We start from the raw sequence: 23,563 nt of genomic DNA, 5'->3' as shown, positions 1-23,563 counted from the left end.
TGGATTCCAACTCCCCTCACTGCTGCTTGGGTTGTCCTCATTCCCGGCATGCACCACCTCACCTTTCTGAATCTCTTACTTCCTTCAAAGTTGGCCACACCCCCTATTAAAAAAGTAATTTTGTACATATCATACTGGCGTGTACCTTTTGTTTCTCCTGACAAAAACGAAACACTTTCTGAGGGCAGGTAGGGAGAAACGGTTTCATTTTTTAATCTGCATCCCTAGCATAACGCCTGGCAAGCAGAAGACATTTAATATGTGCCTGTTGATTGCCAAGGCCTAGTAAAATAAATTTTCCATGTCACTGCCCTCCAGATACTTGAAAATGGCTATCATATCCCCATTTGTCTTCTCTTTTTAGGCCAAACATCCTTACCTTCAAAAGACGCAACACAACATGGTCACCATCCTTATTGGCTTCTTCTGGATTCTTCTTCCCAATCTCACATCTATTTGGGCTTCACTCTAAGGGTCACCACCCTAGTTAAGACCCTCATTATCTCTCCTGGAGTAATGTAATACCGTTTTCTAGATACCCTGTAATAGTCTTCCAATTAGATGTAGTTCCACATCCATACAGGTGCAAAGATAAATCTTAGACCAGACCTGACCAAAAAAAAAAAACTCCAAGGGTTTCCAGAAGAATAAAATACAAACTCCTTAGCTTGGCATTAAAACCATCTGGTTCCAACCTGCCTTTTCAAATGTATTTCACATATTCTACATTCCAACCAAATCAAGACCACCAGCTGCTCCCCAAAAGCATTCTATCCCCTCTCCCCTTGCCTTTTCCCAGGCTATTTAGCACACCCAGAATTTACTCTCTGCTTAACTCCCATCTCTCAGAAGCCTTAAAAAGCTGAGCCAAGTTAACTCCCCCATCATGAAGCTTTGCCTGATGTCCAATTCCTGCTGCTTTCTAATCACCCTTTATTGACTTGTCATTGTATAGAATGCATCCGTCAATATAAAGTAAGTTCCCCAAAAGTAGTAGCTTTCATTTTTGTCTCGGTATACCCCAGTGCCTTACATGTACAGTGTAAACTTTCACCTAATTGAACTGAATTATAATTCCCTCCAAGGCAAATAATAAGTGACATTTTAATAAAGTAACACATTTTAATAATTTGTTCAACAGGGTTTGTCTACACAAACAAGGGATAAGTTTATTGTGAAAGGGTCACAATCCAATATATCTTTGGGGCTCACTTGCAGTCCAGATTATTTCTAGTGCATGAATGTCACATGAAAAATTAACTTAAGTAAGCATTTAACTTGGAAACATTTTAATAAATTTAGACTAACAGGAAACGTTGTTACAATAGAAAAATGCAAGAAATGCCACTTGAACAAGTTGTTTTATTTCTCAAGTTATAAAAACTTGTTTCATGGCCTAATTTCTAACTTATAGCCTGTAGCATAAGGATTTAGGTGAAAATAAAACTAGCTAAATTGATCTTTTTAAAAAATGGTTTGACCCCATATTTGTTAACCAAAATTGTAAAGAGATGTGGCTGATTTGCACATTAGTTAACATGAAGACAAACCACTGATTGGCAGAATGATTTTACCATCACTGCCTTCTGCTGTGAAAGGACTGGCAGTATGCCAAAACAGAATGTTGGGCCTGAGGTCAGGAAAGGTCTGGGTTCAAATTCTGGCTCTAATGCCTAAGTGTGTGACTGTAGGCATATCACAGCCCCTCTGAGCCTGTTTTCTCTCATAAAACACAATTATTACTACTTGTATTGCCTATTTCACAGGGTATTGTGAGGAATGTACTTTGTAAACCGTGAAGAGCTATATACAGAATGTGACCTATTATCACAATGGCTTGCATTTGATTCCACAGAAAACCAGTGATGTGGCACCACAGCTTTCTCCAAAATATCCAACCCAGAAGCAGGCACATGATGTCATATCCCAGAATATTCCTTGTACAATGAACATGTCACTTAATGTCTAGCACAACCGAAACTCCTATGTTATAATGAAACATAGCTAGACAGTAGAGAGTGTGTGTGTGTGTGTGTGTGTGTGTGTGTGTGTGTGTGTGTGTGTGTGTGTGTGACCCAAGGAGTCTATCAGGAACTCAACAGATACACAAATGTTCTCTACCACCCTCCACCCACAAAAAAAAATTTGTTTACACAAAGAACAGGTAAATTCATTATGGAAAGGTCACGTTTTCTCCAGCATAGCTTCTAGGTAGGGCTCCCTTTCAGTGACAATTTCTAGCAGATGAGTGTCCCTACCAGCGGGGAAGCTCCCACCACCAATACATATCTGTAATTTCTGCAACTTATAGACTATAGTCTTAGACAGCTGCCTGGGATTGGATCACTGTCATCCCATAGTCAGTCATCCTGACTCAGGCCTGATATCTATTTACTATGACACAATGCCTCTCAATTTGTTCTTAAGTAAAACTTGGTCTTCCAAAAGTTTAAGTGTAGTTTTAAGCTATTAAAGCCTAAAACTACAGTAAGACTTTTTGGAACACATTTAAGTACAGCATCTAGAGCAAAAAAGGTATATAGTCCCACTGTAATGTTAGACTATACTTGAAGCATTCAGTTCTGTGTGCCACACTTTAACCAGGCACTGATAAGCTGAAGAGGATAAGAAAACTTAAAACCATGCCTATTCCTTTTTTTGCAGATGAAGAAATAGGGCCAGAGAGGTTGTGACATAGCTAAGGGATATCCAGGTAGTTCATACATACTAGTACCAAAAATCTAGTAAAAACTGGTCTAGAATCTAAGCAACCCCTGTAGTTAAGAATATAAAGGATTCCAGAGAGTTAAATTAGACCAATACGTATAGTATGTTAATAGGAGGCAGATCTCTAAGAATTAGAATGATCCAAAAATGGAACAAACTGCTGTATTAGGAAATCAGCTTTCTATCACTAAGAGGTGTACAATCTATAACCACTTGTCAGTGAAGTAAAGAAAATTCATCCATCAGGCAGAGAGCTGAACTAGACCAACTGCTAATGTCCATTGTAACTCTAGGATTCTACAATCAGGAGCTACCGTCTTTTTGTTATCAGGCATCTGACGGTTCTATTTTTCACTCTTTCTAACAGTTAAGTAATCATACTTCCCCACCCCCCAAGATTTTTTTTTTGGGGAAGGGGGCAGGCTACATTATGTTTTGACACCAATCACTTCCCAACAAATAACACAACCCCCATTCCCATGGTGTTTTCCCACCCAAAAAGTTAAGCAAAACCACCTTAGCATTTTGACTAATGGGCCATAATGCTTTTAATTTTGTAGTTTACCATTTGTAAACAGAAAGTATGGGTACTTTAACTTAAAACAATTTAGAACACGGAGAAAAAGTGATCATTAGGCTTTTGCTAGGAAAACTACAATAAGACAATCCATTCCACTTTTGAAAAGTTCTGTTAGGAAGTTTTTCTGGAAAATTAAAAAAAAGGGGGGGGATTAAACTTATTTTGCTTAAACAAGGAACAATGGGGTAGAAATTGCAAAGAGAAATTTAGGCTCTTTTCTTTCTACACTTAGTAACCTCATCAGCTCCCATGAGCTCAATTATTATCTCTGTGCAGGTGACTCCCAGATTGACTTATATACTTAGCCTTCATCCTTCTACTTCCTCACATCATGGACTACCTAATGGGCATTTCAAAATGACTGTCACTTGAACCTCACTATATCCAAAACAGTAACCCATTCCACCAGCCCCTCTTGAAAACCTAACCCCTCCCCCAAGGATGTCATCAACTCCATGTTCACCCCACAAACCCAATCATTTGCCGAATGTCATTTCTACTTCCTGTTTCTCACACCTGTCCTCTTTTCTATTCACAGAGCCATCACCTTGGCTCAGGCCCTTATCACCTCTTTCCTAGGCTCTTCCAACAGCCAGACTGGTCTTACAGATCTTTCCCCATTGGAACCCATTCTTCCACATAGCTGTCCAAGTGATTTTCTTAATTGTACATTTGAACAGGCTACCTCCCTCTCAAATTCTAGTGGCTCCCAAATGGATAAAATATAAACTCTTCCGTTGGCATTTAAAGCCCTTCATAAGTTGGTCCCAACCTAACTTACCATACTCATGCCATTTTATTCCTCTTCCTGAAATGGACAGTCTGGACCACTGGTGTCAAACTCAAACAAAAGGGGAAAGGGGTAGGGCTCTAAACCATACACAAGGATCGCTAATAAACATTTACTGACTTAGAAAGATACCCATTAATATTATCTCTGTTCTACTGTATTTTTTAAAAAAATTTTTTCCCAATTACTTTTTAATTTGGTTCTGGCCACACTTCAGAGTATTGAGGCTGCATGTGTGACACCTTTAGTTTTAGACATGATGATTTACTCAAGTTATCCTCACACACAGCTCACCCATCTGGCCTTTGCATGTTCTTTATCTCATGCCTGAAATATCTGCCTAACTTACTAACCTCTTGAAATTCTTGTTTTCTTTAAGACTCAGATCAAGTACTGCCTTCTACAGACTGCACGAAGCCTCCAGGATCTCTTCCTCCCCAAAACGTCTCTAATTTACTTTGTATATATTCTGCATATGTAAATAAAAAGTTGCCTCCCCCATCAGAGTGTTAAATTCCTTGAGGGCACGAATTCTTTCATTTTTGTCTTTGCATCTCCTATGCTTAATAAGTATTTGTTGGTTTATATCAGGAAAAAATTCTTAACAACTTGATCTATCCAAAAATGGAATGTTTCAAAAGGTAATTGGTTCCTCCGCATTTAATGCCTTCAAGCATAAATGACTACTTAATGGAGACGTTGTAGTGAGGATTCTTTTTTGGGCATGAGTTTTACTAGATGGCTAGTAAGCTTCCTTCCAATACCAAACCTCTGTGATTCTTTTGAAGAGAATATGGGTGCCCTTAAGGTGACCCTACTACCTATAAAACAGATCCAGTATTAAAACTATCACCTTTAAAAATTAAAAGTCATAAAGAGCATAAATTTTACTTCAAGATCAAGCAGCAAAAGGAAGGGTAGAGATTATAAATAAACTGTAATGAGAACACTGTCCTTCTAGAACACTCCAGAATGTGAATGGAATGTTCTCTTTCTAAATCTGAAGCCTCTACTCCATTCCTAGTCTTTTTTTTGAAGATATTATCATATTCACAAAAATTCTTAAGACTTCTATTTACAATAGCCCAGTATAAATACATGCAAAACATAATTGCTTTTTGATCACAGAGTAAAACATTAGTACTAACTTCTAGGAAACAAATTCCATACAAAAGTGCATCACTGTGAGTACTGTAGTAACCTGTGTAAGTGCTTTGTTTTTTGTTTTTTTATGATCTTTTATGATCCCCCAAAGAAGGGGAAAAAAGATACATAAGCCACTACAAAAAAAGAGTTTTACGTGAAAGAAGATTTATAAACAACAGTTCTGTTGATATTAGGGTGGAGTCCTAAAAGTGAAAAGCAAGTCCAAATAATGCAGAAAAGGCTCTTAATGATGGCTGAGGTCAGAAAGTACACACTGAGGGACCAGCATTCTCTGCTCTATGGACCTCCCTTCCTGCTCTCCCACAGTTTTAGGGAGGAGAGTTCCACTTGAGCAGAAGTCTGTGGCTAAGGGGGCTTACCAAAAGGATTCCCACTAAGAGTTCTCTACATAGATAGTTCAACGTTTATCTAAGGGGTTACTGACAGTATTTTGCCTCACCTCTCCCTGAGGGTAACCTTTTTATTAAAACTTTTTTTTTTTTGGCAAGGCAATCAGGGTTAAATGACTTGCCCAGGGTCACACAGCTAGTAAGTGTTTTATTGAAACTTTTAGCATATCCCTATGGAGATTTTTTTTTTGTCCTTGTCATGGCTAAATAAATTTGGGTTTGACTGAGTTAGGAAAATCCATGATTAAAAATGTATTACATATTTGGAAGCCTGGAGAAAAAAAGGATCAAATAAATTTAAACTTCTGAGATACTACAGGCCTTTCTGGTAAAGGGGTTGTATCTGAGGTAATTAAGCCCTGCAGATAAATTTCATGATTTAAAATATGGCTGTTAGATGTGACAATAAGGATACCAACCTCTATTTCTTGTGCTAAATTTCAGCCACAATTATAATAAGCCCCTTCTAAGATGGCTATGGGAAAGTAGCAATTTCTTTCAAGGCTGACAGAGAAAGTGGCCACATCCTTCTTTAAGTCTCCAAAAACAGTTTCCTATAGGCTCTTCTGCGATTGCTTTCATGTCTGGAAGTGCTTTCTCTCTTCATACCTGATTCTGTTAAAAGTATCATTTAAGGTTCATTCCATTAGTCACTCTTCCTCATACAGAGGTTTCCTCAAAGAGTACCTTCAAAATCCCCCCAGGTTAACTGGTTACTTCCAAGTGATGAAAACCCAATCTCTAATTTCTTTATAAATTATTCAAATACAAATCAGTCAGTTGTCCCAGAGGTATCCAAAATATGATGAAAAATACTGTTGTTTTCCAACAGCTATGGTTATACTATATTAGTATTAAAGTCTCCTTGTGTTGGACAAGAAATACAAGTTGCTCTCTCAGAGACTACACTATCTAAGGCTCTAATGAGGATGTCTGGCATGTGGTCCGTTAACATTTTAGGGCCTATAAGAATTTTGCTGAATTCTGCTTCGGTTGCCCACTTTGCATTATATCTGGAAGTAGAACAGCAATAAGACCTGAAAATAAGAAAAACAAAATAAGCTCTCAACAAATGCAAACATAACATGAGCTAACCTCAAAACAAAAACAAATCTTGGCAACCTGGCTCTTTCTGAGGAGACAATATAAAAATGTTGTGTATTTATTACAAGTCAAGCACATACTGATATTAGGCTCTACCACAAGTCTGACACCATTTACCAGTTATATTAAAACCATCTAGCTCTCTTGCCTGAAATAGACTGTATGGCAATCAATGTAACTGTGGCATATGCTAAACATTATTTTGTACATTCGTACATATAATATTAATTAATGTTTTCATTAAGCTGTTTTCTATACTCACCTCCCTGAACTGTCATCCTCAACAAGGTGGATAATTCTTCCAGGAGGATACAGATAAGGATACCGAGTTGGGGATTCTCTAGGAGATTCATCAAAAACATTGTATGAAGGTGACCCATGTATCAACAGACTTTGTTCTCCCAGCAGAGGCTGAGTCAGGTCTACCTGGTTTCCCCCTTCCAACTCTGTTGGGAAGTTATCTGGATCCCCTCCAAACAGTTCATACCAACATCCATGCAACAGGATCTTATACTGGATTATAACCAAAAACAAGAGAAAGGTTACTACCTAAGACCTTAATACTTATGTCTTGTTATATGAAAACTTATGAAGACACTGAATCTGGCAAATCAATCTGAATACGTGGCTAAGTAATTGCATAAAAGGCAAAACATACAAACGAACCAAAATCAATCCCACACCAATTATTTCAAGCTGGGATACTTCAACTATCTGAGAACTAATCATTCAACCTAATTCCTGGGGACATGTTACTCTAAACATCAGACAAAAAAAAATCAACTAAATAACTTTGATATGATCACAGATTACTAACATCTGGAAGGGATATTTGAGGTTATCTAGTCCAGGGCTTAAACTTCTTCCACTTGCAACTCCTTCAGCACTTCTTGTGACCCACAGTTTAAGAAGTGCTGAGTTTTAGTCCAATCCATTCACTTTATAGATGAGGAAACAGGAAGGATTTTTCAAGAGTATTAGAAAAATCTTTCAATTTTAAGCTGTGAATTTCCCTCTAACATCTCCATATAGCATCAAGTCTAGGCTAAAAATTATTTGTTGGGGCAGCTAGGTGGCACCGTGGATAGAGCACCGGCCCTGATGTCAGGAGGAGCTGAGTTCAAATGCAGCCTCAGACCAAACACCTGACAGTTACTAGCTGTGTGACCCTGAGCAAGTCACTTAACCCCAATTGCCTAAAAGCCAAAAAATAAAAAAAAAATTAAAAAAATTAAAAATTATGTTTGTTGGGGAACAGAGGGAAGATTTAAAAGGCACACGATCAAATTACCTTAGGCTTATTACAATGAGCTATCACTCTCAGTATTCTTCTCTTTAAATCTTCCAAGTTGGTCACACTTAACCTGTTAGGCAAAGAAAATCAGAAGAACTATGAAGTTTAGCTCTATAAAAACCTGGGTCCAGAGATATCCATGTAATTATAAGCCAGCCAATAGCCTTACCTTGGGATAACATCCTTTCCAAGAACAAGTGATACAATAAAGCTTTTGGAATATTCAGAAAGGGATTTGCTTAAAAAATAAAAACATAAATAAAGTTAGTTGCATTCTGACTAGCATGTCCTACTTAAGATTTTATAAACCTTACAAAGTCATTGAGATTTCAGTTTCCACAAAAGTTAGAGAAGATGGCTAGCTTCTAAAGGTAAGGAATACTACAGGCTTAACAATGGATTGATTATATTTCAATAAAGTAATATATAATGTCAACAATACTGAACTATTCAAAGTAAATGTAAAATCTCGCTTTAAGGGATTCTTCCAACTTAACACCATTTTATTTAATGTTTTCAGCTATATGTCTATGAACTAATCAGGCCTCCTGAATTATCTTTCAATAACATGCAATGCCCAATGAAACATACTACTTGGCAACAATAATAACTAAAAAATAATTTCTTCACTAAATATCCCCTCAGATTAATTAAAAACCCAGTGTAGAACTTATTTCAAAGACAAGATATTAGCAATTACTTATATCTTCCTTTACAAAATGATTATTTAACTCATCCTAACTGCATCAGTTATTAAGAGATGTCAGATCCAAGGTCTATTCAAATTCCCTCACCTCCACTAAAATTTTCTTTTTTTTAATCCAGTTGCCATCCTGGGTGTAAAGGTCAAGGGTAAAAGAAGCCACCTTAGTATGATTATAGCAACTAGTCTGTTTCTACATTTAAGAAATCAGGCAATTACCTCAGCAGTCCCCTGGGAGGAGAAAAGGCATAACACTTGACTTCTGGATAGGAATTTTTGAGCATGATGGCTAATAAAGAAGCTGCTCCTGCCCCCAGGCTGTGACCTACTACAACAAGCCGGTATTCCTACACACACACACACACACACACACAAAATAAAACAAAACAAGCAGAATTTAAGTAGGTAACATGCACATTTTTTACTACAGTAAAACACTTATGATCAAAAGACTTAGCACCAAAGTGTAGCTCAATGAAATCTGGTATTAAAAAAAATAAACCTCACAGGTGCAATGCTGAATGCTTGACTCAAAATTCCATCGCTGATCAATCTTTGGTAAACATATTTGGCAGCCTGAGAAATCCCCTAGAAGTTCAGAGAAAAAAAAGCTTATAATCTCCAAAGGAAGAAGTTTCAGCTATGATTTATTTGATTTTAAAAAATATCATGTTCTCAAATCAATCCCACAGCTGGCCTACTAACCCTGTCTTCATCTTCTCAATTGCTCCACATATATGCTTATGAAAACAAACACTGGAAATGGAGCCTTGAAGTTAAATGAAAATATAGCATTCTAAGTGAATCAACAGTCACAACATTTATTGAATGCCTTCTGTGTACTGGCAAGAGAGAAAGGCTAGAACCAGTAAAAAGAAGTTAGGAGAGAGGAGATTCACTCTAAATAAGGTTTTGTAACAGATCAGAGCTGTCCAACAAGTGAATGGGCTCCTCATCACAGGAAGTGTTAAAGCAGACCATTACGAGATGTTGTAAAGGGAATTCCTGCACAGAATGTGGCGTTTCAGTAGATCATTTCTAAGGCCCTTTCAACTCTTAAGATTTTATAGCTTTATAATTCTTTGCAGAAAACAGTAAACACAGAAAAGGGATTCCCCACTTAAGTAAACACAAGGCTATTGGACCTAAGAGCAGTGTACTTCTAACGACAACTAGAAAATATTTGCAGATGTGACCTATATACTCTTGAGTATCAACATTCAGTGAAAAAGGAAAGGCCTACACCTACATTAAAAAAAATTATAGTAGCACTTTTGGTTGTAGCAAAGAACTGAAAAAAAAAGTGGGTGCCTATCAGTGGGGAATGGCTAAACAAATTACAGTGTATTAATGTAATGGAATATTTTTATGGTGTAAAAAAGTGACAAAAGGAACAGATTCAGAGGAACTTGAAAAGACTTATATAAACTACTGCAGAGTGAAGTGTGCAGATCAGGAGACAATTCATATGACTACAATAATGTAAAGGAAAAAAACTGAAAATTTTTAGAACTCTGATCATTTCAATGACCAATTATAGCTCCAGAAGGCTGATGACGAAGTATGCATCCCACTCATTGGCACAGAGGTGATGGACTGTAGGAACAGAGTAAGACATGCATTGTCTCAGTCATGACTGAATGTATAAATTTGTTTTGATTGATTTTACTTATTTGCTACAAAGAAAGGCTTTTATTTTGAGAAAGGGGAGAACTGTGGGAAGCAGTGAGTGGGTAGTTATAGTGATAAAAAAGGAGGAAAAAATGATCATCAATAAAACATTTTAAAAATACACAGAAGAAATCAGAAGGAACTTCATAAGTGTATAGGGACAAGCAGGGTAAGGGTGGCATTACTATATTTAATAAATACTTTAAAAAACTAAGTTTCATATAAAACTTTTACTCTTCTTTATACAAGGAAATGTGGGTTTGGTGATGTTTATCAAGTTCATAACAAAAAAAGGTAATGTCTTTCATTAAAGATCCAAAGCAGTAAGAAATTAACAAAAATTGAGGCCAAAGCAACTCAAGAACTTGAGATCCAAAGGGGTTTTCTTCATTAGGTGGACAGACTATCTTTACATACATTTTAGTAAATATCTTTGCTACAGTATGTATAAGCTTGATTTAAAATTTCTTTCCATTTTTGGCACATGTAAATACCCAGGAGATTTTGATTAGTCTTTTACAAATGTCAGAACCAATAAGCTCTTTCAAAAGGCTAGAGAAAAAAAATGGACTTTTTCAAACTCAAAAACATCAATGCAGTTTACTAGTTTAGAAAAAGAGGCTATATTTTGATAGATGTTGAATACTGTCAATGCTAACTTAAGCATCAAGGCATGGTACTTCAGTTATAATTTTTCTTGGTCATTCTTGTTGTCAGCAATTGATATTAATTTTGATTTGATTTTGAAATTGTGTTTTAAAGGACCTAAAAATGACTCAAAGTAAAACTACTTTACCACAAATTAAAATTAAGATTTCCAAAATAAGTAAAAAACTGTTAACCAAACTGAGAACATATATTTTGCATATGGAAACAAAAAGCAAGTCAGACGAAGACTACTGTAGTTTATACAAGCTTCGATCTTATAATTCTGAACAAATGACTAGTGGCCTATTTTCCTCAAGATGCATAACTTTTAGGGACAGCTAGGTGGCGCACTGATAAAGCACTGCCTTGTAGTCAGGAGGACCTGAGTTCAAATCCAGTCTCAGACCAGACACTTGACACTTACTAGGTGTGTAACCCTGAGTAAGTCACTTAACCTCAATTGCCTCGACAAAAAAACAAAACAAAAACATGCATAACTTTTTTTGCTGACTACATAAAATGCTGCATTCCTCTAGGATCACATTTCTCTGGCCAGCAGAACACACCACCAAAGATGTGGCTCCTCTGTGTACATCTTCCACCCTGCCAATTCAACTGACAACCTCTAGGTAGTTGCCCATTCCCTTAGGAGGGGATTTGAATTTAGCCAAAACCCCTTGGGCTGGAGGCAAGTATTCTTACATAAACTGACCTTTGGAGTATCTCTTTAATGGGAGAGATATGCCAGACCACAAATCACAATGCATATACCTTATGTGCAAAACAATCTTGTACCTCACATTCTAAATTCAGGCTCTCACTCTCAGCTGACAGATCAGTGAGGATATCCTGTAGAGAAAACACATTGAAAGGAATATAACTTGGACTTTCTGTGACAGCCAGGTTTATACTGAGTTACTTGCATAAACACCTCAATATTAAAGAAGACTAGTAAAAAAAAAACCCTAATCTTTTATACAATAAATGTGTAAATGTAGCATGTGTCCTCAGTCAGGAAGGGCAAAATTTTGAAACTTTCTATGTCATAAGTTATTAGAGCAATTTAACATAAGCTATACAAAAACCACCAAAACCCACTGGTTTTTTAGAAAACAACCCCTACCAACCACATGGGATAGAAGAGATGTTCAAGACACTGTCTTTACCCCAAAGGATACATATTCTAGTTAGGGAGACCAGATGAATTTCACTATATTAATATAACCTTTCAGTTAAAATGCAACAATTTATCCCAATTTCTATATGAGTACCCAATTCATTTTCTTGTTTTAATTCCCCAAAGTTTTCCTGCATCCCCCACAACTCTTTCACACTAAAAAGTATCCCCCAGCCCCTAGCTCTGCAAGAGAAGGGCCTTATTATACCATTAGCTTACCACATTTTATCACACTGAATATTCCTATTCACCTTCCAGCCTCTGTCCCCCTCATTCCCAGATCCAACATGTCAGGCTCATTACCTGGAGAGACATGGTTCCTCTTACAGCTACCACAATAGTTTCTTTCCTATGATCTAAAGCGACTAAAAAAGGAAGTTCAAACACCTGAGGATCAAAAAAATAACAATAACATTAAGCATTTAATTCAAAAAAATATTAGAGGCTTAATATTCAATTTAGTTCAATAAGTAATCATTAAGTACTTATTATGTGTAAGGCATTGATCCAGGGATACAATGGATTCTTGCTCTCAAAGAACCTTATACAGTCTATTGAAGGGGACAGACAAAAGCAGAACAAGATAAGAGGAGGAGAGAGAAAACACTGATGACAACAGAGAAGACTTTAAGGAGAAGCCAGCATGTGCACTGAGGTCAGGAAGAAGAAAATTCTTCTCAGAGGTGAGAATGCGGAGGTGGAGGAGGAATGCATTCCATATATAGAGCACCACTTGTGAAAATGCACAGAGGTGCGAAATGGAATATCACATTTGGGGAAACAGCTAGCATGGATGGAACATATCGATCTTGGAGGGAAACAGTATGAAAACAAGGCTGGATAGGAAAGTGGGAAGCAAGCCACAGAGGGCCCTGGATAAGAGGCTGAGGGGTTTATACTTTATCCTAGAGGCAATAAGGAGCTACTGAAGGTTTCTGAGTAGAGGAGTAACATGACATAATGGGATGAAGGGAGAAACTGAAAGCAGGGAGAACAATCTGGAAGCAATTAAAGCAGTCCAAGAAAGAGAGTATCAATGAGGCTGGTGGACACATGAAAAGAGAGAAAGTAATGGATACAAGAGATGTTGTGGTTAAAAAATCAACAAGACTTGGTAATGACTGGGAATGCAAAGTAGTGGGTGGAGGAAAGGGAAGAGTCTTGGACTACTCTGAGCTTACAAGCCTGGGTGACTGGGAAGATACTGGTGTTTTTAAAAGAAATAAGGAAGTTTAGAAGAAGAGAAGCTTTAGGAGAAAAGATAATGAGTTTTAGTTGCCTATAGAATATCCAGAAGGAAATGTGCAATATGCAGCTAATGATGTGAGACTAGAGCTCAGGAGAGCTAGATATATAACTCTGGGAGTCACTTGTAGAGATGATGCTTGATCCAGTGGAAGCAAATGAACTTGCTGAGAAAGAATATGAATGAGAGAAGAAGAGAGGACTCAGGAAACAACTCTATGGGACCTAAGAAGATAAGACATGAATGAAGAATCAGCAAAACTGAGAAGGAACAGTCAGACAGAAACAAAGAGAACTGGGAAAGCAGTGTCACAAAAGTAAAAAAGGTGAAGAGAGCATCCAAGAAAAGGAGATGGTCAATAATGTCAAAAACTGCAGAGGATCAAATAAGAACTGAGACTAAGTCAAATAATGGATTTAGAGAACATTAGTGAGCTTAGGAAGGGTTGTTTCAATGTGGTCAGAAGCTAGTTTGCAAGGATTATAGGATTATATAATTAGAATTGAAAAGGCCTAGGGATCATCTAGCCCAAACATTTCATTTTAAAATGAGGGAAAAGTGGAGTTTGAATGCACATGGAAGCATACTATTTGCTTTTTTTTCTTCTGTTGTGTTGTTTCCTCCTATTGGTTCTAATTCTTACTTACAACATCACTAATGTGAAAATATGTTTAACAGGAATGTATGTGTATAGCCTATATCAGATTGCATGCTGTCTTGGGGAGGGAGGTAGAGAAAAATTTAAACCCCAAAAAGCTTATGGAAGTGACTGCTGATAATTCAAAATAAATTTAAAAAAAAAAAAAGATGAGACGTTAAAGTGACTTGGTCATGGGGTTGGAAGGCAAGGAAAGAAGAGGAGATGTGTATTCCAGGATATGGACGCAGAAAACAGAGATAATGCTTTCCAGGAGCTTCACAATGAAAAGGAGGAAATTTCATTCAGCCCTGCCATTTCCAGGAAACAGCAGGGCCAAATGAAATTTTTTAAAGAATGGGGTAGACAAGCTATTTGTAGATTTGGTGTCTTCTTTCCTCCCATCTTATTTTATACTTTATATAAAAAAATTAGCACAAGGTTTTGCTAGCCTACCTTATCATGAAAGCTGATGTGAATGAAATCCCTGTAGTGTAGCCCAGTTGTCTTCAGGATGGATCCAAAATGACAACTGAGATGATCACCTCCAATAAATTCATATTCTGCTGTTCTATTTCTGCAACTAAGAAAACAGATTGAAAATAAAGTTATTAGGGCAATCTGAGTTACAAATGAAGAAAACAACTCTTCACTGTCAGTGCCTAGGAAAGCAAAAAAACAAAAGAACTAGAGTTTACAGCTTCCAGATGTTTAGTTAGCAAGTATGAGAGCTTTCAGAAGATGAAAGCAATTATTTAAGAACAAAAGGTTTTCTAAAAGGCAATGAGAAGAACATAAAGGTGCTCTTGAAAATAAACAGTTTTTAAAAGGCAACCCAATTTTAATTCCCCAACAACAGGAAAACAGAACTAGTGAATTTGTATTTAAGCAGGGACCATAGGAGATCTTCATCTTTGTCAGCTATCAAAATCTCCAGAACTGGCCCAAAAGAAAAGCCCAGGATTTTGCAAAGTAGTGCAGAAAGTCTGAGAAAGTTTTAGATTTCATTGAGATAAGAGGAAAATATAAATACTACTATCCCTGTAAAGCTGTGAACTCTATTTATAGAAATGTTTATTTCTTCCTTAAACAATAGGAGTTAATTTTTATATTTCTCATGATTTCCAAGCTTGATTTCCCAGATTCTGGTATTCCTGTGAATGTGGAAAAGTAGCTGGATTCATATAGCAATCTTTAAACTTGAGCAACTTAAAATTCATATTTGTATTTCGCTTGATGAATCGGGTAAAATTATTATTCGCATCATATTTTTTCTAGTTGATTTTTTTTTAATTAACACATATACATTTACTTGTCTTCTGGCTTGTTGAAGCAGCAGGTTTGACAACACTTGCCACAATAATGTCTGTCAAAATGGCTAGCCATAAAGACCCCAGCACCACATTCATCAGAAGGGCACTCTCATTGAAGGCAGCTGATCTTGCCATTCTCATCAGTCTTACAGTACTTCAGAACTGCAAGCTTAACCTTCTTTCTCTTATGCTTGTTCTTTTTGGGAGTGGTGTAAGACTTCTTCTTTCTCTTCTTGGTACCACCACGAAGCCTCAGAACAAGATGAAAGGTAGACTCCTTCTGAACGTTGTAGTCAGATAAAGTTCAACCACCTTCCAGTTGACCGCCTGCAAAAATCAATCTTTGTTGATCAGGGGAATACCTTCCTTATCTTGTATCTTGGCTTTCACGTTTTCAATAGTATGGGACGGTTCGATCTCGAGGGTGATGGTCTTCCCTGTCAAAGTCTTCACAAAAATCTACATTGTGGCACTGGGTCCACCCGTTGATGGCAGATCCGAAAGAAAGCTATTCATATCATATTCTCTGTTCTCTGAGCAGTGACTGTTGGTGCCACACCTTTGCAGCTTTAAGAGCAAAAGTACTGATTTCTGAATACAATTATGCCAAAATTAACAGAAGAATAGAGTGGCTTTTCCATGTAAGATGATTTGGAAATACAAAGAACTGTTGTATTAATGTTATCTGATTAGCAATAAGCTTTTTTATTTCATGTTTTAAATCTAGGTTACTGTTTTGTGTTAGTGTATAGTTTTTGCATTGTAGCTGCATCTGGAAAGTAGAAATTAACTACTCAGAATATCCTAACCTGGACGCAATTAGATGACCCAGTGGATAGAGCACCAGCCCTAGAGTCAGGAGGAATTGAATTCAAATCTGACCTCAGACATTTAATAGCTGGGCAAGTCACTTAACCCTGATTGCCTCAGCACCTCATCTATAAAATGTGCTGGAGAAAGAAATGGTAAATCACTCTAGCATCTTTGCCAAGAAAACCTCAAATGGGGTCATGCAGAGTCGGACACAACTGAAACAACTCGACAACAATGACAGAAGTATGCTAACCTACCAATCACCACCAATCCTGCAGAAACCTGTAAATGGATTTGTATAAATATAAAGAGGCCACCCATAAGCAGCTGCTGCAAACTGCACATAATGGTGACAATTTTCCAATTCTGTATCCAAATCGGATTCCTAGAGAGGAGAAAAAAAAATTCCTGTTTAGTTCAGTCAAATGCAGAAAATGCCAACACACGAAAGACCTGGGACTGATATCAAATCCCTACAGTTTCATTCTTACAGTTTTATAACCACCTCTAACTCAAAATATATAAAGGATATGAACAAGCAAAGTGGCCCTCAAACAAAGACTGAGGCTAATACTTTTTTCAAACTTTTTCAATATAGTGCAACATTAAGCCTTCAATAAACTTTCAAACTGTTATTGATATTGTGCTGATTTTTCCCCTTATTCCTCTTTTTATTTAAAAAAATATTATTTGTCATATGAGGTGGCTTTCTAAAAGGGGGAAGGAAAGGAGAAATTGTGGTGATATAAGAAAAAGATAACAAAAATTTATTTTAAGAAAAGGTAGTATGGCATGCTAGCTCTTTTGCTATATTTACATCAAGACTAAAGGAGAAGGAAGGGACCAATTCTAGGAGCTCCAGGTAAAGAGTCTGATGATACTAAAGATGTGAGGAATCACTAATGTCTCAGAAAGGAAAAGGGGAGAATGGATTTGAGTTCAACAAACCAGGAATAATAATAATAATAGTAGTAGCTATAATTTACATAGCACTTACTATGTACCAGGCACTGTTGCTAAGCACTTTATAATTATTATCCCATTTGGTCCTCACAGGCAAAATGCTATTATGATCCCCATTTTACAGATGAGGAATTGAGGCAAACAAAAGGTTAAATTAGTTACACAGCTAGTATGTCTGAGGTCACATTTGAACTCAGGTCTTCTGACTCCAGGTCTAGCACTCTATCTACTTCATCACCTACCTGCTCCAACATATAACATTAAGACTGGTTGCTACATTAATCCCACATGCCAAAACTGTTCATTCCTGCCTATCAAAGAACATTTTCTAAGGTAAGATCCTCTATTGGAGCCATGGGAATCAATGTGACTGGTAGGATTCATTTTATAGAAATGTACATCTTTGCTAGCTTCTATCTATATAAGCAATACAGATCGCATAGAGAAAATTAAAAAGCAAGCATGTTGTCATCTTTTTAGGATACTAACAGTCATATAACCTTAAAACTAGAAAGAACCTTAGAAATTATCCAGTCTAACCCCTTCTTTTGGAAAATTTGAAAACAGGTCAAACAACTCATAGCAGAGATGGAACTAGAATCTGGTCCTCTTACCCCTAATGTCTTTTCTACTACACTACATTTCCTTTAACTTAGATTGTACCAACTCTTCTGTAAGAAGCATATTCATCTTAGAACACCACTGGTGAAAATCTCTCAAATGTTACCTGCTGAGGAAAAATAAGCAAAATGGATCAATGGCCTGAGAGCATACCTTATGAAGCTGGGGCCATCCACACTGTTCTACTTTCCCAGTTACCTTTTACAACATGACTGAGGCATGCTGACAAAAGATGGAGGACCAGAATAGGGCTTTGCCTGATGCAAGAAGAGATGACTTTAGTCCACATGACAACCAATTTGACCTTCTCAAAAGTACAATTTAGGCTCTTTTCCTCTATCCCAAATTTATTATGAAAAGGGAAGGGCAAGGGAAGGTGTCATTCTAACTAATTAAATTTACTTTTCAGTGACTGTGAAATGTAAGGTTGAGCTTAATTAACAAGAGCAAGATAATGAACACAGACTGGGCAATTTTCTTTTTCAAAAGCAAAAGATCATTTCTACGGAGAAAAACTATGCCATCATCAAGCAAGGAAAGTACACTAGAACACATAAACCAAACGTAGTTCCTTATGTTTCACTAGACAAAGACTCAAGCTAAATGGCAGGAGGAAACTTATCAAATGGGAGGTAAAACGGGAAATTTTTCTGTCAGCTGTCAAAACTGAAGAGATGACTATATTGCTATATAAGTTTTCTTCAGAATTTTACTCATTACCGTGAACATTCATTTCTGAATTCAGAGTAATGTGAAAACACCTTACTCTGAATTGCTTCAAACCATGTGCAATCAACAGAAGGCAAAAAATTACATTTTTATTAAAGAAATACCTAAACTGCCAAAGAATATGTACGCATGTGTGAATCCGCAAAATAACATCTTTTATTTTAAAAAATACAATCCAGTAAAAATATCACAGAAGATATTCTTCTGGTTTTCTGCTTGAAATACTGCAGAAAAGTATTTCCTATTAAACTTTAGCATTTTTACGAATCTGTTCTGCAAAGCCATTTTGTCCAATGAAGACTTACCTGGGAGGCCACTAGGGAATGGCTTACAACTTCCTCAAGATCCTTTCTTTTCTTATCTTGCTGCTGATGGAGAAGAGTTAAACCTGCAGCTATATCGCTAGGCACAAGATCAGTGTCCTGCATAGACAAAATAAAAATGTTTTGCATAAAAACTGCAAAATCAACTGTTAAAATTCACATGTAAATTACATTTAAAAAATATATCTTCCTCTGCACATAACAGTTAAAAGTAAGGGACATATCAAATCTTTCAAAAGTAAAAATACCACTCCTCCTCCCCAAAGAAAAATCTAGAACTCTCAAGACTGGAAAGCACAGAAAATATCCTAATCTTTATTTTAATACCCAAGTGATTTAACTATCTTTGTAATCATCTTGTCAAGTTTAAAATAAATATAAACCCAGATGACATAAAAGAAGACTTTCTTTGGCAGAAATAAGACTTGAAGGTAAATTTCTATAAAAATGAACTTTTCCTCATAAAGAATTGAAAGCTGTATTGGAAAGCTTTCCTCCTTGTGTCAGATCTTGTCTGCGGCTGTGCTTTATCTTGAAGAAAAGACATAGATAATTCAAAATTCCCTAAATCACTTCTATGGTTGGGGACCTCTAACAGCACAATTAATCTTACCTAAAGAGTCTTCCTAATGCCCATCTCTCCGAACTTTCCCGTAGTCTGCACATGACCAAATTAATATTCCAAAAGCACCAAATAACATGCTTAACACACCCCTAATCAAACACCTTAAATTGTTCCCCATGTTCAAGGCTTTCCACAATATAACTTGACTTTATATTTCCAGTCTTATCTCCTACTACATACTCCTGCCTACATAAAACCTTCTGTTGCAGCCAAATAAGCAGCATCATACAGCAGAATAAGAGAAATGGACTCCAAATTCTAGAACAGAGAAGCATTCAAACTCTTGCAGCCTAAATGGGAAACTTACTTCAAGGATACTACTTAAGAAAATAATATTCCTTTTCCCAACTGATAAATGATCAAAAGGATACGAACAGGCAGTTTCCAGAAGAAGAAATCAAAGTTATAAACAACCATATGAAAAAAATGCTCTAAATCACTAACAATTCGAGAAATGCAAATGAAAACAACTATTAGGTAACCACCTCTCACATATGTAAGATTGGCTAAGAGTTCCGCTTCTGGGAGCCAAGATGGCGGAGTAAAAAGGTAGTCGCTCTCACCCTCCCCTATTAACCTCTGAAAACCCAGAAAATATCACCCTAGGGAAAAAAAAAACCTGGAACAGCTGAACTAGAAGAAAGACAGGGAACAGCAGTACAGCAGACCAGCAAACGGGTCTCCCAGTGCCTCAGCAAAAATAAGGAAAGCAGCACTACAAAGGGCCCCAGGAGGATAAGCACCCTGCAGCATTCATCTGAAGGGAGCTGAAGAAAACAACCTAGAGTCTTCCTAAAGTCCTAGCCTTGCTGATTCCAACCCAACGCCAGGTAAGCTGTCGAAACCCTACAGCCTCCAACTGTCAACCAGGAGGACATCCTGAAGCCCAGGTGGTAAAGCAGGAAAACACCAACACCTGGGCCTCCAAGTGCTTCAGTGAGGGTGGGGGAACCGGTGGATACCAGCCTTGGCACTCTACTGCAAAGGAATCTCCCTTTGAATTAGCAGAAACCAGGGAAGCAGCATTGCAAGGGGCCCCAGGCAGATAAACACCCTGCAGCACCCATCTAAAAGGAACTGAAGAAAGCTAAAGGAAAGGAAAAGCAGGCAACCTAGAATTGCCTGAAAGTTCCAGCCTTGCTGATTCCAGCCCAACATGAAGCAGAACTAGAAGAAAGACGGAGAGCAGCAGTGCAGCCGCCCAGCAAACGGGTCTCCCAGTGCCTCAGCAAAAATAAGGGAAGCAGCAGTACAAAGGGCCCCAGGTGGATAAGCACCATGCAGCATTCATCTCAAAGCAGCTGAAGAAAGCAACCTAGAGTCTTCCTAAAGTTCCAGCCTTGCTGATTCCAACCCAACACCAGGTAAGCTGCCAAAACCCTACAGCCTCCAATTGCCAACATAAGAGGCCCCAGCACACAAAGCCAGTGACCAAGACCTAGGCTGCCAACACAAGAAGCTTGGGTCAGTGCCCTCTGTTCCCCAGCAGGAGAGCTCAATCTCTTTAAAGGCCAGGGAATAAAGAAACCATGAGTAAAAAGAAACATAACATAGATTCATATTATGAGAAGAGTGAAGATCAAGACAGAAATTCTGAAGAGGACAACATTGTCAACAAACCCACATCTGCAACATCAAAAGGGAATATGAACTGGTCTGAAGCCCAAAAAACCTTCTTAGAAGAGCTCAAGAAGGATTTTAAAAGTCTAATGAGAAGAGGCAGAAGAGTCCTTAAAAAATACAATTGGCCAACTGGAAAAAAAGTACACTGAAGAAAACAAGTCCCTAAAAACACAACTGGCAAACTGGAAAAAAAAGTACACTGAAGAAAACAAATCCCTTAAAAATACAACTGGCCAATTGAAGAGGGAAGTACAAAAACTAACAGAAGAAAACAATCTGTTAAAAACTAGAATTGGACAGATGGAAACTAATGACTCTATGAGAGAGCAAGAATCAGTCAAACAGAAACAAAAAAATGAAAAAATAGATGAAAACATAAAATACCTCATCGGTAAAACAACCGACCAGGAAAATTGATCCAGGAGACTCAATTTAAAAATCATTGGACTTCCTGAAAATCATGATGAAAAAAAGAGCCTGGACCGTATCTTTCAGGAAATCATAAAGGAAAACTGCCCAGAAGTCCTAGAAAGAGAAGGTAAAATAACCACAGAAAGAATACACCGCTCACCACCTCAAAGAGATTCCAAATTAACAATACCAAGGAATATAATAGCAAAATTCCAAAATTACCAGATGAAAGAGAAGGTGTTGCAAGCAGCCAGAAAGAAACAATTTAAATATCATGGAACCACAGTCAGGATTACACAGGACCTTGCAGGTTCTACATTAAAAGACTGCAGGGCATGGAACATGATATTCCATAAGGCAAAGGAACTTGGATTGCAGCCAAGGATCAACTACCCTGCAAAAATGAGCATGATATTTCAAGGGAGGAGATGGATATTCAATGAAACAGGGGACTTCCAAACCTTCCTCATTAAAAACTAGAGCTCAACAAAAAATTTGATCTTCAAGTACAAGATTCAAGAAAGACATAAAAAGGTAAAGGGGACAGAAAGATATACAACATTGTTAATAAGGGAAGACTGTTTACATCCCTACAAGGGAAGATGACACTTGCAACTCTTGATTTTTTCATTCTTTTTGATTTGTTTTACAGTGTCTTGATTGCTCATAAAGTCACTATCTTCCAATTGCTCTATTCTAATTTTTAAGGAAGTATTTTCTTCAGTAATCTTTTGGACTTCCTTTTCCATTTGGCCAATTTTTCTTTTTAGGGCATTTTTCTCCTCATCGACTTTTTGGACCTCTTTTGCCATTTGGGTTAGGCTGTTTTTTAAAGTGTTATTTTCTTCAGTATTTTTTGGGGTCTCCTTTAGCAAGCTGTTGACTTGTTTTTCATGATTTTCTTGCATCACTCTCATTTCTCTTCCCAGTTTTTCCTCTACTTCCCTTACTTGCTTCTCAAAATCCCTTTTGAGCTCTTCCAAGTCCTGGAACTGATTCATATTTTTCTTGGGGGCTTTGGATGTAGGAGCTTTGATTTTGTTGTCTTCTTCTGGTTGCATATTTTGATCTTTTTCACCAAAGTAAGATAATATAGTCTGACTCTTTTTGCGCTGCTTGCTCATGATTCCAGCCAATTACTTGAGTTTTAAACTCTTTGTTAAGGTAAGAGTCTGCTTCCAATGTGGACAGTGTACTGTCCCAAGCTTCAGGGGTTTGTGTAGCTGTTTTCAGAGATAATTGTAGGGACCTGTAAATTTTCAGTTCTTGATAAGGGGTGAGGTGTTTATTCCTTTCCTGGCCTGTGAGCACAAGTATTCCTTTCTGTCCTATAACTGTGAGGAGGGGATCCTCTCCACAGTGACTACAAGCTCCACCACGCCAGCGCTCCTCCTCACCCCAGCACTGCCGCCCAGAACTGTGACCCACATCCACACACAGGCAAAGCAAGAGGTTCCTGCCTCAGCACTGGCAAACAGATCTCTGCAGCCCCTCTCTGATCAGCCACTGGATTCCCCCTCAGTCTGTGGGCCGGAAGCTCGGGAAGCAGCTGCCCCCCCTCCCCCCAGGGCCACGCTCTTGGGGAATGGAGCTGAAACCCCGCCTTCCTCTCTGACCACCGACAGAAACAGACTTTTCCCACTGACCTTCTAAGTTGTTTTTGGCATTCGTGGATTGAGGAGTCTGGAAACCTCCACAGCTGCCCGCGATTCAGTCCTCTGAGGCCTGCTCCAGGTTTGCTGCGGCCTGCGCACCCATGCTGCGCTGTGCTCCTAGCCTGGCACAATACACCTTTCTGATCAATCATCCAGGTTGTCTTGGGCTGGAAATTTGTTTCACTCTGTCTTTTTGTGGGTTCTGCTGCTTCAGAATTTGTTTAGAGCCATTTTTTATGAGTATTTGGAGGGGTTTGGGGGAGAGCTCAAGCAAGTCACTGCTTTCACTCCACCATCTTGGCTCTGCCCCCACTTGCAACTCTTGAGAACTGTATTGTTATTACACCATGTTAA

At 37.8% G+C, this 23,563-nt stretch overlaps 1 protein-coding gene and 1 pseudogene across 4 annotated transcripts in view; both read right to left on the bottom strand.

Moving 5' to 3' along the window:
• Positions 1 to 3,250: 3,250 nt before the first annotated feature.
• DAGLB (diacylglycerol lipase beta) overlaps positions 3,251 to 23,563 on the bottom strand; it is a 56,935-nt gene continuing 36,622 nt past the window's right edge. For 2 of the 4 annotated variants that reach the window (XM_020965379.2, XM_020965383.2), the window contains 11 exons: positions 18,878 to 18,994; positions 16,517 to 16,644; positions 14,590 to 14,716; positions 12,554 to 12,637; positions 11,845 to 11,922; positions 9,262 to 9,342; positions 8,974 to 9,101; positions 8,221 to 8,289; positions 8,049 to 8,121; positions 7,020 to 7,270; positions 3,251 to 6,690 (listed from right to left, as the gene is read on the bottom strand). In XM_020965379.2, coding sequence (XP_020821038.1) covers positions 6,492 to 6,690; positions 7,020 to 7,270; positions 8,049 to 8,121; positions 8,221 to 8,289; positions 8,974 to 9,101; positions 9,262 to 9,342; positions 11,845 to 11,922; positions 12,554 to 12,637; positions 14,590 to 14,716; positions 16,517 to 16,644; positions 18,878 to 18,994 — 1,335 coding nt within the window. In that variant the 3' untranslated portion in view covers positions 3,251 to 6,491. The remainder of the gene's footprint in view (positions 6,691 to 7,019; positions 7,271 to 8,048; positions 8,122 to 8,220; positions 8,290 to 8,973; positions 9,102 to 9,261; positions 9,343 to 11,844; positions 11,923 to 12,553; positions 12,638 to 14,589; positions 14,717 to 16,516; positions 16,645 to 18,877; positions 18,995 to 23,563) is intronic. The other 2 variants (XM_020965380.2, XM_020965382.2) reach the window with 2 other exon arrangements.
• On the bottom strand, positions 14,928 to 15,911 carry LOC110193514 (ubiquitin-ribosomal protein eS31 fusion protein pseudogene; annotated as a pseudogene).

Source organism: Phascolarctos cinereus, unplaced genomic scaffold (assembly GCF_003287225.1).
Source record: "Phascolarctos cinereus isolate Bilbo 61053 unplaced genomic scaffold, phaCin_HiC Scaffold_4;HRSCAF=312, whole genome shotgun sequence".
Taxonomy (NCBI): Eukaryota; Metazoa; Chordata; class Mammalia; order Diprotodontia; family Phascolarctidae; genus Phascolarctos; species Phascolarctos cinereus.
The sequence above is the reverse complement of the archived record's forward strand: the minus strand, read 5'-3'. Positions and strand labels throughout refer to the sequence as shown.